The 16003-nt window shown below is 37.0% G+C and overlaps 3 protein-coding genes across 7 annotated transcripts in view; 1 reads left to right on the forward strand and 2 right to left on the reverse strand.

Annotated features, from left to right (window-relative positions):
- Positions 1 to 1756: 1756 nt before the first annotated feature.
- cart4 (cocaine- and amphetamine-regulated transcript 4) lies at positions 1757 to 3076 on the forward strand. The gene is made up of 3 exons (XM_077196675.1): positions 1757 to 2230; positions 2672 to 2752; positions 2872 to 3076. Exons 1-3 carry the CDS (start codon positions 2105 to 2107, stop codon positions 2977 to 2979), a joined length of 315 nt encoding a protein of 104 aa, XP_077052790.1. The 5' UTR covers positions 1757 to 2104; the 3' UTR covers positions 2980 to 3076.
- A 2766-nt stretch (positions 3077 to 5842) lies between these two features.
- On the reverse strand, positions 5843 to 12060 carry jtb (jumping translocation breakpoint). 4 transcript variants are annotated; one of them, XM_077195940.1, is made up of 6 exons: positions 11849 to 12060; positions 11030 to 11212; positions 10895 to 10935; positions 10704 to 10795; positions 10174 to 10253; positions 5843 to 7260 (listed from the first exon to the last, which is right to left on the reverse strand). In XM_077195940.1, the coding sequence occupies exons 2-6, from the start codon at positions 11131 to 11133 to the stop codon at positions 7104 to 7106; spliced, it is 474 nt and encodes a 157-aa protein (XP_077052055.1). In that variant the 5' UTR covers positions 11134 to 11212; positions 11849 to 12060; the 3' UTR covers positions 5843 to 7103. The 4 variants fall into 4 exon arrangements, with proteins under 4 accessions (XP_077052055.1, XP_077052057.1, XP_077052056.1 ...); XM_077195942.1 differs by having other exon boundaries at positions 10174 to 10250; positions 11849 to 12035; XM_077195941.1 differs by having other exon boundaries at positions 11594 to 12031.
- A 980-nt stretch (positions 12061 to 13040) lies between these two features.
- The window catches only part of kcnq4 (potassium voltage-gated channel subfamily Q member 4), a 60128-nt gene continuing 57165 nt past the window's right edge, over positions 13041 to 16003 (reverse strand). For both annotated transcript variants that reach the window (XM_077195947.1, XM_077195946.1), the window contains one exon: positions 13041 to 15926. In XM_077195947.1, the coding sequence (XP_077052062.1) occupies positions 15723 to 15926 (204 nt within the window). In that variant the 3' untranslated portion in view covers positions 13041 to 15722. The remainder of the gene's footprint in view (positions 15927 to 16003) is intronic.

Raw genomic sequence — 16003 nt, forward strand, 5'->3', positions numbered from 1 at the left:
AAATATGTTGTGTAAATTGTGCTTATTTTGACATCGCACAATTATTTAAGCTTGCGATGTTGCATATTATCTCTGCTTTCCTTCTTTTCTGTGGCTTTTTCATAGATTTTTTCTGACTATTAATTTAAGATGCCAATATTGCATCCCTAACACAGAACATTTCACACACGTTTCAAGTAAAACTTGGCATACAAAGGTCAGAACAAGGATGAAAATTGATCCATCGACAGATGGGATATAGGTCATAGACATAAAGCAGATATTCCATGAAGAACAATATCTGACGATATCTTCCTTCATCAGCGCTTGTGAAAATATACACTCCTGGGCAAACAAGAAAAGAAAAGAAAAAAGGGCCAAGGCAAAAATGAAAAAATATATAGTGGCCTTTTTATGTTTTTAATCATTTTAATCACAAATCACTTGTCAGGAATTTAGCAATAAGAATTGCACAAATACTGTAACTTGCATGTAATATAGCCTTTCCCAACTTACAGACAGATTTTACAGGAAGAAGAGTGAGTGTTGTTCCACTCAATGTAAATGGCTTCAAATAGTTCAAGAGTAATTGAAAAACGTCTCCCAGTTTGTTGGAATTTAATGTGAGATCAAATATTCACTATAGGGTGTAAATCTGGACTCTGACCAGCCGAAACACGAGCCTGATGGGTTCCTCAAGACACTTCTCGGTTGTCTTTGCAGTGTGTGCAGGAGCATTATATCTTGATGAAAAAAGTAGCATCTCATCATTCCTCTTTAGATAACGTTTGATATGTGGGAAGCAAGCCATTCTGCAATATTCTCCTGTACTCCAATGACGTTTTACAGTGAAGCTCACCAACACAGCGGCTAAATCCTCCATGCTTCACTGTGGTAGAGATGCATTTATTATTTTCTCAGCAGATTTTCGAAGACGTCGCTCTGGAGCATCACCATGCACGTCATGTTTCATTGTGATTCATTTCTCACACACAACTTCCCGTATTCTGCCAAAAACTTCATTCTGTCATTGAAGTTTTTCTGAGATGGCTTTTAAGTATAGTGTAGTTTCTTACGTTTTGCTAATTTCCTGACCAGTCATTTGTGGTTTAGACAGGTACATTTTATTTATATTTTTGTCCAGGAGTTTAGGTCACAAACCAGTGTGTGTATGGACACAGATGATATGTGTGAATATAGATGGGCAATGACTTGATATATTCATCTTTATAGATAATTACATATAGTTTAACAGCTGTTGCCAGTTAGCGGCGTGTAACCCTCCAGACATCAGTACTGTCCACTCAGAAACAGGGGATTCATTAAAAGACCTGTCATTAATGCTCGTTAATTGCATGAATTTACTCTTGTAGACTTTTTAACTATTGTGATCAATGTTGCCAACATTTCACACAATCTTTGATACAACAATGAACAGATGAAATCTTGAGACCGGCTTTTACATGTGAATTAAATAAATGCTTATGCGTAATTTTAGAGAGAGAGGAAGGATTATAAAGGCATACTGTACTTTCTGATGACAATCTTCATGTCACAATGTTTACCAACATTCACTTAAAAATGAAGGGTCTTTTGGCATCTTTGGTTCCATGTACGTTTCACATCCATTGAAAAGTTCACATCCAAAGTTTTCTTTATAGTGGAAATTATTTATTTAAAATTAACAAGAAGAAAAATAGTTATTTTAAGAACTGAAAGGTCCTTTGGGAACCCCAAAATTGATTTTCTATGTCATGATTGTAAAAAACAAAACAAAATAAACCTTTCAGAACCTTTATTAAGAGTGCATAAAGGAAACATTCTTTGTGCTCAATTAATTAAAGCGATGTCGTGTTTCATTCAGACTGACTCACAGCTGGTTCTTCTTCTTAAAAAAAACAACAAAAAAAACGTATGTGGTGACGTTGTTGCGTGAATACATCAGGCAGAAGGAACATCGTATAAATAGAGAAAGTTTCCCAGCAACCTGAAGCAATAGCGAGCGGCAGCCAGAGCACAAGAGCCGAGCAAAACTTTGAACACTGGTTTAGCTGAAGCAGAAAGTAGTAATAAAGAGGATTTTCTTCACTTTAAATCCTCCGCTTTGACTCACGCGCTCAGCACCATGGACAGTGTCCGCGCGGCCGCTTACCTGGGCGCGTTCCTCGCGCTGCTGTGCGTCTGCAGGGCTCAGATGTCACTGGACAACCGACTGACCACACAAGAGGAGCAGTTCATCAAACGAGACCTGGTGAGAGAATAAACCACAGTGACATATAGCAGAACTCAGCAAATACAGTTTTAACCTGTTGATGTAAAAAAAAGTTTTTCAGCATAATATGAAAAACACTGCGAGCACAACAAAAAAAGAGAAGAGGGCTGACTTCTCTATATTTAATGGAAAAGCTTCCCTCTAAACCATTGGTTTACTTTTTTAAATTAAACTTTTAAACCCATTTGTTGGGTTTGTCCATATGTGATCCAAACATGGATTGAAACAACCCAGCATTTTTAGAATGTTTGAAACTGGAAACCGCGTAATTTGCTGTAACTACAATGAATATCACAGTAGCCTATACTAACTTTTTTATTTTTGTTACTTGGATATAGGCTATCAGACTACCTCAGAAATGCATCTTTAAATTCTGTTTAGTTTCTAATCTGTCTTAACCGAATTAATGCTTGCGTTTAGACTGAGGCGCTCGAGGAACTTTTGGACGGAGATCAGGACAATCGGATATCTGTGGAGAAAAAAGCCAGCGTCATTCCAAGGGTAAACACATTACTCCACTTTTTCTTCTACTTCTTCCGATTATCTTACAAATAGTGTTCATCACTAAGTGCAAGCAAGATGTTGCCCATAAAAATATCCCATGTGCTGTCATGTGTTAGTGTGATGTTGGCGAGCGCTGCGCTATGAAGCACGGACCGCGCATCGGGAGACTCTGCGACTGTCTGCGAGGAACAGCCTGCAATAGTTTCTTCTTGCGCTGCTACTGATGTTCTCGAGCCTCGAGCAACTCTCCTCTCTCTCAGGCTCTGTGCGAGGAAGCTCGTGACCGCGACGCGTGGGAAACCTCGTCTATTTAAGTTTAATTGGCATTGGTGATGTATTGAAGCTGTAGGCTATTGTTCGTACTTTTGACTATAAACTAGATGTGTAAACGTTATATTTATTTTTTGTTAATAAAATTTATTTAAGGCTCATTCATTCTGTATATTGCCTAAATGAAAGGTATGTCTACATTCTCTGTGAATTTATAATTTAAATATGTTTAATAAAAACGTGAAACACTGTTAGAACAAGATCTGGTGAATATTATTACAGGGCTCCGATATTTAATGATCAACAAGTGCCAGTATCAACAATCATCGGATTCGGGTTTCACTGGTTGATATAGGATTTATGTCAGTAATTTTCTGGCCGCAATCTGAGTTTTTTCTCGCGCAACCAACAATGTCTTCTGACGAGTTTAGCGCAGCTTCTTAGAAAAGCGACTGCGTTTTGTGATTATATTGTGATATGTAACCTATATGATAGCCTACACTGACAATGGCATTATACACTCTATAAAAATGCTGGGTTGTTTCAACACATTTTTTGGTCAAATATTGACAAACCCAAACATTGATTTAATTTTTTACTAATTTAATTTTGAATTTTGAATTAAATTTAAAACAAACCATTAGTCAATTTTTGACCCAAACATGGGTTGAAACAACCCCGCATTTTTTAGAGTGCCTACATTCCGATAGGCTTCAGACAAACTTGTTAGCTAAATAACTTCTGTGGTTACTGAAACAGTTGAAAACGATGTTTTTTTTGTAACAATTTTTTTATATTAAAAGATCTGCGGTTGAAGAGCTTAGTCCGGGATTCAGACAAAAACAACACGCTCTGTTTTATTAAATCCTCTTTGAAACAAAGAGGATTACTGTGAGATCTCTCCAAGGGTTTGTCGTCGTCATCATTATGAAAGCAAGGAAATGTCGCAAACGCGACGCATGAGTTGCGTGAAGTGAAATCTGACAACATGTAGTGTGCTGGCCGCGATAAACACTAGAAAATCTCTTCAACCATAGAAATGTATATGTAGATGCCCCATTCGACCGCTCCAGACACATCGGCTCCGGCCATCTTGGAACGGTCAGTGTGTCGTCACTCACAGTAAGAATCAATGATGCCACTTTGCTTGGTTTCTGGTTTTAGAGATTAAATTCAAGAAGCAATAGGATAAGCGTTCACTGTAGGAATTACAACATGGCATGAACACACCCTCTGTCAGGACCGAATTCCATTGGCTAAAATTACTTTTAATAGGCATATGCACTTAATAGGCACTCTCTTTTGCGCCCGATTACATTCCTACAAAATCATGTTGAGATAAATGCTGTTTGAACTACATATGACAATTAATGTCTGTATTAGTTAGTTTATGTACTAGCACAGCATTCAAATACTCGATTAGCCTGATAATCTAGTTTATACACGCATTTGCACTTACCATAGGCTACTTGTATTAACTCTCATCTTTTATGTAATTACTTGTTAAATTAAGTGTTAAATGTCCAAATATTTGTTATAAAAAGAATGTAATGATGTTCAATTATTTACTTAATAGGCTATTATTATTATTTATTAATTAACAGTTTAACAAGTGAATGTATCTTTAACTTTTTTTATGCACTATAAGCTATACATATTTTAAATAAATATCGTTCGTGTGTAGGCCTACTAGTATAATCATTAACTGATAGTTGGATTTCGAGAGAGGACCCGATTTTGCTTTGACCGTTCCAATATGGCGGATAGCGTAGGCTACTTATCGCAGCCCATACAAACACCCGCTAACGATGCATCTATGTATATAATCTATATAATCTAGGAACAGGTTAGAATCTTTAAATCCCACGGCGTGGAAACCTGGTGGAAACTAGTGATAGATCCCTCGCAACAACAGCAAGCTCTCATACGTGACTATACTTAAAAAAATACAATGACAAATTTACCTATACTTCTCGTAGCAATTCACTGTGTTATAAACATTTATTCTAAAATCAGTGGCGTGGATTCAAGACCGCCAGACTACGGGCCAACTAGACCCGGCATTGATGACGCGATTGAAGAGGTGAGTTAAACATTTGCGGGTACACATTTGATTTCGGCTCATTAGATAATCGGAAAACGTGCTATTTGTTTCAGACAAGAGATGTCACAGAACATAAAGAATATCTTCAAAGACAGGTCGTGCCTATTTTGAAGAAAAAGTTCAACCGTCTCCCAGGCGTATGTAGACGTCTGAAAAGGAGGAGAATAACAATTCTGGTATTTAATTTGTCTTTTGCTTATTATAAGTCTGAATATTGTCACAAAGACGATTGTAAAGTAGCATGCAAAATTTAGCATTTAAGAAGACAGACCTTCCCAACTTACTTTTTTTGAAAAAAAAAAAACAGAAAACCTTTCCCGAAATTATTTTCTTGAAGTAGGCTACTTTCGGTTCATTATGATGTTTTAATGGCCAGTTTTTATTCTTGTTTTCTTTTAATCAAAGTATACAATTCCATCCCAGGTCCCTGGCTTCAAATCAATGTGCAGACAAAAAAATGTGTGTGCAGTTTAGAAGAACATACCTCTTACCATTTGTCCTTTTCTTCCTTTCCACAGTGTAACACAGCAAAGTTTTGTTCTGCCATGACATATTCTCAGCATGGCCACATCTGCTCCTGCCCAAAAGGATCAAAGTGCTCTCATTTCTTTTTATGGAGTTTGTGATCTCTCTCTCTCTTTATTTTTTTTAACTTTCCTCACAATATACATTATATTCCACCATGACAGAATCATGTGACACCAGACAAACAATTCCTAATTCCCATTTATTTCTCTGTCCATCAAAGACAGAAAGTGTCACTCATCTTTCATGAAAATACCTTTTACATTTTAGGTAGATCATTAGAATTGACTACAGAATAAAGTCAGATCAAATTCACAAGGCTTCCTTTTCAAATTGTGGAATTTAAAAACCAACAATCAGCCTTAACAAAAAGGCATTACTCTGTTAAACCAATCATAATAATAAATAAACTAATGGGGAAAAGTTCTATACCCAAAACCAGGAGCGTAAAGTGACGGAACAAAACCTCTCAAATTCATTGCAATATCATCTTCAATAAACAAGAAGCTGACACAATATTGATATTTTGCTATGAAGATCTTTAAAAATAAATAATTTGAATAAATCTTATCCTTTTCATCCCATCAAGTCAAGCAGCTTCAAGATACACTATAAATGCAGTCTTGCATATATCAATCAAATTTGAATACAAAGCTGGTATTTTTGAGAACCAAGACATTTGTTCACATTATTGTATATAAAATATCTTTACTCATGAGGACAAAGGCTGGAAGTAAAACACAATGATCGAAAAAAAAAATTAAAACTTTAATAAAGGGAACCTACAAGTCTCTATAAAAGTTTACACTGAAAACAAGGATTTAACAAATGACAACTGCACATATAAGATTAATTAAACTACTTTATGTTCCTGGAAGAAACATGTCAATGTTAATAAATGGATTGAGTGTCAGTTTGGAGAAAGTCAGGAAGTGTAGCACTTCCCAAAATGAACAAAAAACAAAACTTTGATATTCACAAACTCATTCTGTCTAACAAACCCATACTGAGGAAAATTATTTCTTGTCTCAGGACTTTCCCCATACAGTTCATTCTCAGTTTAACAAAATACTTGATGTGCTTCAGGATTATTTAAAACATGCAACACACACACACCCATATTCAATCTACACACACACACCACCTTCACAGCATTTGAAAGAACAGGTATTTGCAGAGCTGTACATCTTCTGTTACAAAATAGAGACGGTCTTACTCCTGTCTTGCATACTGTTTGTTGATCTGAATGGATGTTCACATGTAGTCCACTAAAGTTAAATCCTGCAGAGAAGCATCATCCACCAGTGATGTCAGTTGAGCACACCGTGTCCGTTCAGAGCTTTGTCTTTGTGCGTCCAGTAAGAATAAACCAGTGATAAAGTCTGGAAGTCTCCATGAACTTTTGGGTTTCTGAGAGTTTATAACACCCTTAACTTTTAGTCCGGTCAACTAAATGCATTCTATCTGTCTCCGAACCTTGTCTGAGGCTTGGCGGTCAAGTGAGCGTTGCCTTACGACCACCACTATTGCAAACACAACAGTGAGAGCCAGCATCGTGCCCTCAAACTTCCAAAAGAGATGCTCCTCCATTTTGGCTGAGCGACAGCTGAATGGAAAACATTGAGAAAAAGTAATTCAATTAGTATGATTTTTCCAGAATACCAAAGGAAAAATTATAGTGAGCCAGAAATAATTGGTCGCCCTTTACGTTTGTCTGTGGGTTAAGCAAATATTTAGCAAATGAAAAGAACTTGTGACTAAACCTCGTAACTCTATTGGATCCTCAAACTGTCAATCAAACCTCATAACTCCACCCACCTCTATCAGAATGAAGTGCCAAACACATTTTGGAGCGTCTCTGCCTGTTTGTAATGCAAGGGTAAATAAACTGGTTGTTTGAATAAGTACAGCATTTCTTTACTCAAGAAACACACATATACACACACACATATACAGTGCCTAGCATAAGTGAACACACCCATGCTAAAGTTGACTAAAAAGAGGAATAGAAAAATAATTATTTGGAAATTGATTTTATTGCCTTAATTTAAAAAATGAGGGAATATCCAACCTTTAAGGACACCAATTTTCTTTGTGAATGAATAATGCATCGCAAATAATTAAATGTTCTTCCTTAAAATACAGGGTGCATAAGTCAGGACACCCCTATGTGAAATTCCCGTAGAGACAGCAGATTTTTATTTTTAAAGGCCAGTTATTTCATGGATCGAGGATAATATGCATCCTGATAAAGTTCCCTTGGCCTTTGGAATTAAAAAAATCCCACATCATCACATTCCCTTCATCATACTTCGAGATTGGCATGGGGCACTTTCCATAAGATCATCTCTCAATGCAAATCAAACCAGCTATTAGCCTAACTGAAATAACACCATGCCAATCTCAAGGGAACTTTATCAGGATGCATATTATCCTGGATCCATGAAATAACTGGCCTTTAAAAATAAAAATCTGCCTGGCTCTACGGGAATTTCACATAGGGGTGTCCTGACTTATGCAACCTGTATTTTAAGGAAGAACATTTATTTATTTGCAATGCATTATTCATTCACAAAGAAAATTGGTGTCCTTAAAGGTTGGATATTCCCTCATTTTTTAAATTAAGGCATTAAGATCAATTTAAAAAATTTCCAATTTTAGTCAACTTAAGCATGGGTGTGTTCACTTATGCTGGGCACTGTATGTATATATTTAAATAAAAAGGCTAATACTTTATGTATTTGAGGAGCAAAGAAGAGCGTTTTAGTATAGCATGACATTGAATAGCGATAGTTCACCCAAAAATGAAAATTCTGTCATTAATTACTGACCCTCATGTCGTTCTGATCTTTTTAATGAAATCTGAGAGATTTCTGTCCCTCTATTGACAGCTACGTGACTACCACTTTGACACTTCAGAAAGTTCATAAAGTGATCGTAAAACTAATCCATATGAATTGAGCGGTTTAGTCCAAATTTACTGAAGAGGCATGATCCCTTTATTTGATTCTGAAGATTGAATTTAGGCTTTTATTCACACATAGCCTGTACAAAGCACTTCATATTTTATAACATGAGATTTTGTCCAGATGACAGAAAACACTGAGTGTCCACATAGCTACAATAAACCTTATAACCTGTAAGATGATGAAAATGTAATGCGATGCACTTACTGCCTCAGATGCAGATTTTCTTATGACGGATAAAACACACATCTGACATTCACTGGTCAAAAAACTTGTAACTCCATTTGAGCTTGATTTTGGTGAATGTTAATAGTAATGACACATGCAAGTGTCTGAACATATATAAAGCCACAATATCAACATAATATAACTTGCAAATAAAGCAGAGTTACAAAATTATCACTTTCGGGCAATTTAGCACAAAACAGATATTTAAGTTGTAGCTATTGGGGAAGCAACTGTAACTTATTAAAAGTAATACATTACTTGTGGTTTAGAATTTGCATAAAAATATATGGAGAGAGACCTGGGTATTGTTAAAGGGTTAGTTCACCCAAAAATGAAAATTAATGTCATTAATGACTCACCCTCATGTTGTTCCAAGCCCGTAAGACCTCCGTTCATCTTCAGAACACAGTTTAAGATATTTTAGATTTAGTCCGAGAGATTTTTGTCCCTCCATTGAAAATGTATGGACGGTATACTGTCCTTGCCCAGAAAGGCAATAAAGACATCATCAAAGTAGTCCATGTGACATCAGTGGGTTAGTTAGAATGTTTTGAAGCATCGGAAATACATTTTGGTCCAAAAACAACAAAAGCTACGACTTTATTCAGCATTGTATTGTCTTCCGGTTCTGTTGGGGATCCGCGTTCAGTGATGCTGCTGACGTAAGACGAGCTGACGTGTGTCTGGTGCACCCGAGCTTCGTTTACAGTCTGAGGGAGACGCACGCTGGAAACAAAACAATCTTTGCAAACATGTCCAAGGATTTCCACACAGAGGAAGACTTGCATTTTTTTGCCCAGCCATATTTATTTGAACCCGAATACACGGACACACTAGATACACGTCAGCAGCGTCTTACGTCAGCAGCGTCACTGCGGACTCGTGAACGCGGATCCCCAACAGAACCGGAAGACAATACAATGCTGAATAAAGTCGTAGTTTTGGTTATTTTTGGAACAAAATAAATTTTCGATGCTTCAAAACATTCTAACTAACCCACTGATGTCACATGGACTACTTTGATGATGTCTTTATTTCCTTTCTGGACAAGGACAGTATACCTTTCATACATTTTCAATGGAGGGACAGAAAGCTCTCGGACTAAATCTAAAATATCTTAAACTGTGTTCTGAAGATGAACGGAGGTCTTACGGGCTTGGAACGACATGAGGGTGAGTCATTAATGGCATCATTTTCATTTTTGGGTGAACTAACCCTTTAACTGAACTGGGGTGTGTTATTGTAAGCCAACTATGTTCGATTGAACTGTGTTGGTAACTTTGGGAAACGCACCCCGGAATAAGATATATATTAGAAACACTCACCTCTTAAATTCTTCTCTGTTAGACTTAGTGCAGTTGATCGTTTCTACAAATCCTGTTTGGCTGCAGGCTGGTATTGACTTCTGAAAAGAGGGTTTGCAAAGCAAACAAAGGAAACTTATCAATTAAATCTCACTAATGAAAAATGTGCTTCTTCTGGAACGATCACAATTCACATACAAACATATATAAACAGAAATAATACTTTTAGTCAGCAAGGAAGCATTAAATTGATCTACAACTACAGTTAAGGCATTTATAATGAATTAAAATATTTCTATTTCATATAAAAGCTGTTCTTAATCAGTACAACACTCAGCACATTAAAATTATCATGTTCAAGGATCAATTCAGCTTTGAAGGAATAAAATATATTGAAATACAAAATATATTGTAATAAAATTTCACAGTGTTACTGTTTTACTGATCAATTAAACGCTTTGGTGAGCATAAGAGACTTCTTTCTAAAACATGAAATAAATCTTACTGACCCTAAACGTCGGTGTTTGTGCGAGCACATCCCAGAAACTCACCGAATGGAAACCTTCACATGCACTGCACTCTTTAGCCACCACAAACTCCTCCATCTGCCAACATGGAGCGCTCATTGCCTTGGTCCCTGCAACTGCAAAAGAAAACACACACGAGGATTATTACTATATGAACTTGGTACGCTCTAGCAGAAAAATCTTTGATGAAATCCTTATGTTTGTACAGTAAGTACCTGCGGCCTTCTCATCACCAAGAAGAGCTGCACCAAACACTCTAGAAAAAAAAAATGTAAACGTGAAATTAGTAACTGTGATCAAAGCTTTAGTTTTGCATTAGGAGATAATGAATTTGATTGATTTTTTCTTACCTGAGAGACACTAAACCCCAGAACAGCGCATGGAGGGCCAGGATCCGGGGTCTCAGACAGGACATGGGGATCCTACAGTCACTCTCCATCACTCTGATGCACATGCGTTTATAAAGCAGCACAACTGACGATCACTGGGGACTCATAGCTCCAAAATACTTGTCCTCAGAGCAGCAAAACATCCTAAAAACGAAGAGGCTGAACGTCATGTAAACACTGATAAATACCATAGACGGATAAAGACACGCTGACAGGCACGCAATTCAAGTTGAAGTTACGTGTTCAAAAACAAAAAACAGTGATATAAACAAGTAACGTTACATCACTGCTATGGTGTTGGAACAACAACTAAAAACCATGAGGAGGTTACTTCGGTGTTTGTCAAGCTAACTTAGGCTACACAATTATGTAAACTTCAGTGAAACATAAACAGTTGTTAGCTACACTACAGGTAACTTGGCTAACAAAACGTTGCAAACTACTCTAAAGCTATTTAAATGTCTTTTTTTATTATTAAAGTAAACAATGTTTATCAATCAAAGCATTATATACACATCACCTTACCGGGTTTTGTCTTATCGCTGAACAATTCCAACCGTTAAACAAACATGAACTAGAACAACTTCCGCCGCTTAACAAATGACTTGACTTCGCTAACTCTCATCAGGGATAAACCGATGAACACACACACACACACACACACACAGAAGTAAGAGCGCTGATGAGCTCACGAGTTTCGTAAACACAGAAAGTGTGTTAAAGCTCCAACCAAACACAGTCCACATCATCATCATCATCAGGGCACGCGCAGTGACTCACCCGACATCATCATTACCCGAGCGTCCGTCTCTCCGCGAGAGGATCTCTGAAACACTGAACACTCATCGATCACTATATACACACACACACACGACTGTTAGTTCTGAATACACCGTATTAATAGCTTTATTTACAGAGACCTCTAGATAAGGGCCTGCCTGGTGAAACGGAGAGGATTACGTCACACACACGAGACTGTGGGTTTCAAATCTGATTAAAGTGTATCGCCCTCTAGTGGAGCGGCTCTCAATTTTCATTTCCACAAATAAATAAATATGTATGCCTTTGTCTTATTTTTGAACACTGCTCTTACATTGTTTTGTAAGCCACTTAGTTTGATATTTAGTTTCCTAATAACATGACAGTTATACTTTTTAAAGAGCCCAACTACTTTTTGGTGGACACTGAAGGCTATTTCAGTTTCGGCTGAAACATTCAGACCCTTGCAGATTTGTGTATGGGTAATCATTAGACCTCATTTATTGTTTTAATAATAGTTATAATATATTTTATCTCACCATATATAAGTGCAGTCTTAATTCGATTAATGCAAAGACTTTTATATTGTTGCAGAAAATTTCTATTTCTAATAAATGCTGTTCTTTTGAACTTTGTATTAATCAAATAATCCCGAAAAAAATTTATCACAGCAGCCACAGAAATTTAAGCTACACAAATATCTTGTAAAACTGTTTTTAACATTGATAATAATAATAAATGTTTCTTGAGCAGCAAATCAGCAAATTATAATGATTTCTGAAAGATCATGTGACACTGAACACCGGCGTAATGATGCTGAAAATTCAGTTTTGATCACAGGAATAAATTACATTTTAAAATAAAACAGATGCTAAATTTGCTAAACGAGCATACGAGATTTATTTCAAAAACATTAAAAAAGCTTATTGACCCAAACTTTTGGTAGTGTGTTTACAGTTATTTATATAGTTAAGTTTATAGTATAATTTATTTATAAAGTTTTAATTATAGTTCCGCTGGTGACAGCCACAGTCACATGGATATTTTTAATGAATCCAGTTTAACTTATCAACCTATCATCAGATCTCCAGTTTGACAGTACGTTTCATGTTTAAAGATACAGATTTCGCTCTCACGAACTCAAAAACGTTATCAAAATGTATAGAAAAGCATTAAATTACTGTAAATTCTTTATAGAGATCCGTTACACCTGTTTTTCATAAACAAAATCTGGATTTATTCTTTTTTTACAATCATGTCAGAGTAAAACATACATATTATAGATCAAGTTACCTCTCACATTAGCAGTTGCAATCATATCAATGAAGAAAATAGTATTACTTAATGCCTGAAAGGTTCAGTGTTCTGTTTAAAGGGACAGAAACGGTAGAGAGAGAGAGTGTGTGTAGGAAACAAGAACTACTGAAAAGTGTTTTCTTTTTCTTTTTTTTCAAATACAGTCCAGTAGAAACAAATGTGGAGAAAGGAGAATGAGATTTTCCAACAGCATATATTGAAATCTGTGAAGATGCGAGGGAAAAGTAAATGTAGAAAATTCTGCTTAAATTGTGAACTCCAGTTCTGTCCATTAGAATGATGAATCAATGCTATGACAAGTGGCCTAAACAATCTCTTAGGTCCACCGATGTACCGTAAACACATGGTCAGTGTGCTCTAGCTATGTCAGCAAGGCTGTATTCCCTACAACCCCTCCATGCTGTCTGTTACCTGAACTGCATGTCATATAAAGCTGGATCCTGTCCCATAAACTGCATGCATAGATACTAACGTAAATATCATGCATCAATGCTCATCTCAATGACTTCTCCTAGTTTACTCAAATCTTAAAAATAGTGTCAAGTCTGTACATGGCTAAGGTTAAGGTCACGTGTGAGACAACACCGGTCGAATGATCAGACGGGAAAAATAATGATCTATTGATTTCTATAGGGGTGATGAAATGTGTTCATTTTAAGGTCATAACCTGGTGAAAGATCATAGTCTTAAAGGGATAGTTCACCCAAAAATGACATGTTGTTTCAAATGTCTATGGATCCATGTTGCTATTTTTCACCCCATTGACTTTCATTGGATTGATCACCGAGAAATTTGTGTGTTCCACAGAAGAAAGTCATGCAGATTTAGAGAGACCAAAATTACAGAATTTTAAAGAGATCTATTATGCCTTTTTACAGAGACTTGATTTTGTTTTCGGGCTCAGCTAGGATAGGTTTCCATGTTTGAATGTTCCTTATTTTTCACATATTCTCCATTGTTACAGCTCCTCTCTTCCCAGTCTGTCAGTAACGCTCTGTTAATTTCCTCTCTCTATGAAACCCCTCCTACTGAAAAGCACACTGTGCTCTGATTGGTCGGCTGGTTCAGTGTGTTGTGTTTGGTCAACCGCTTCGAGTGTGTTTGGAGAAATCTCACTCCCCTTACCATAACCGCCAGATTCAACACACTACTAACTCAACCAGGCCTCGTCCCTTTATTCTGCATATGTCTTGGAAGAGAAATATTTAAATTATGGATATTGTGACGTGTTCGTTCCCGGAAGAAAACTCAAGACTACAGTGGAGGCGTTTCAGAGAGTTCAGAAACAGTGACACTCATATAGAGAATAACTCCCGCTGGAGTGACTTTGTTCTTTGTAACTTTGCAGAGCTTTTTCATGCTCAAACAGCAACATTATACACTAAAGAAAGTTAATTTAGTTATAAGTATAATAGGTCCTCGCCATTTTTTGAGTGAATTATCCCTTTAAATCTCAACTAATCGCGAGTCATATTAAGGGAGAAGACAGACTTCTTTTGACCTACTTATTAAACTAATGCACATGCAGGATCAGGAGATGGGCTTGAAGAACAGAAAATTAAACAAACTTGCCTGAACTACTCAAACTATTTTCATGCACTTTAACGCTGGCTATTTAATCAAAGAATATTCTTATTTATTTGATGGTCTTGGTTTTTTTTTGCACAGTGGGCTTCTGAGAGATGACGCAGTGGCAGGTGATGTCAGAAGAGAGGAGCCCAACAAGCCAAAGTCATGTGACGGAAACCTGATGGCCTCACATTTACAAGTTCCTTCCTTCCTGAAATGCCAAGAGGAACCGTGCAGGATAGAAATGACAGGAGATGATGCTTTGGTGGAAATACCGTCCATCTGTCCATCATGCTGTTCTTTACAGCAATCCGTGATGCCGTTTTCTCAAAGGACATGTCAATATGATAAATAAAGGAAGAGTACTGGATGCAGTACATTCATTAGAAGCTCAGCGACTTCTTGTGGCACAAGGAGTCTATTGCATCGGGCCAAAGTTTAAGGCCGAGAAGGAGAGTCAAATTCAGTTCACAATGCCCTGATTTCTTAGAAAAAAAGACAGAGAGAAAAATAGAACTGCTCTGGGGATCTATTGATTATCAAAACTTCAACAAAACCAAGAAACAATATTGGCACAGAGACTTCCGAAAAAGAAATACCATCAATAAACTGTAAAAGGAACTTGAGAGGGGACAGTTTCGTAACAGTCAAGTTATTCGTCCCCTCCTATTTTGGAAGACTGATAAAAAGAGATGGTCTCAGCTAAAACTCTGCCATCAAGTCAAAATGTTCAACACACAACCTCAATAATGTCTTGTGAGGATGTTTCTCTAAAACTTTCCTGAATCAGGTGGAATAAAATAAAAAGAAGAGAGACTTTTACTACAGGCACGTTCAAATAAAAACACTGCGCGCATTGTGAAATGTAAGAGCTTAGTTTGCGAGGCGTAGTCTAGAAAAGTAGGCTAGAAGCCACCGTCCACTGTGCAAAGGAGGAACCCATGCAAGATACAGCAGTTGTTTGGAGGTTAGTGTAGGAGCTGGCGTTTCGACTTTGGCTCTCCGGGGGTCATTCCATGTTGCCACTGTCCGAGTGTGAGATATTAAGTGTGTTTGCTGAGGGGAACAGGTCACGTTGATCGGTCGGACTGTGGTAGTCAGATGTCAAGTCTGGTTCCAGCAGGGACGACAGGGTGAAGTGGGACGAGCCCTTTTTCAGGCACTGGGAGTAGAAGTTTAGTAGCAGGTCCATCTTATTTTCGATGGATTGCACCTGAGAAGGGAAAAAAGAGACTGTAGTCAACTTATAACAAAATATAGAGCTATTTTATGATGATTTAATAATGTTCA

Source organism: Siphateles boraxobius, unplaced genomic scaffold (assembly GCF_051911475.1).
Source record: "Siphateles boraxobius isolate OS27281-9 unplaced genomic scaffold, OSU_SipBor_1 35, whole genome shotgun sequence".
Lineage (NCBI taxonomy): Eukaryota > Metazoa > Chordata > Actinopteri > Cypriniformes > Leuciscidae > Siphateles > Siphateles boraxobius.

Bases quoted from the DNA above. Each gene is read 5' to 3' on its own strand.
- cart4 (XM_077196675.1), top strand. From the start codon at position 2,105: ATGGACAGTGTCCGCGCGGCCGCTTACCTGGGCGCGTTCCTCGCGCTG. The intron at 2,231-2,671 runs GTGAGAGAATAA...GCTTGCGTTTAG, and splicing joins AGTTCATCAAACGAGACCTG to ACTGAGGCGCTCGAGGAACT. The intron at 2,753-2,871 runs GTAAACACATTA...GTCATGTGTTAG, and splicing joins AAGCCAGCGTCATTCCAAGG to TGTGATGTTGGCGAGCGCTG.
- jtb (XM_077195940.1), bottom strand. From the start codon at position 11,133: ATGTGCATCAGAGTGATGGAGAGTGACTGTAGGATCCCCATGTCCTGT. The intron at 10,936-11,029 runs GTAAGAAAAAAT...TTTTTTTTCTAG, and splicing joins TGGGGTTTAGTGTCTCTCAG to AGTGTTTGGTGCAGCTCTTC. The intron at 7,261-10,173 runs GTGAGTGTTTCT...TTTTCCATTCAG, and splicing joins AACAGAGAAGAATTTAAGAG to CTGTCGCTCAGCCAAAATGG.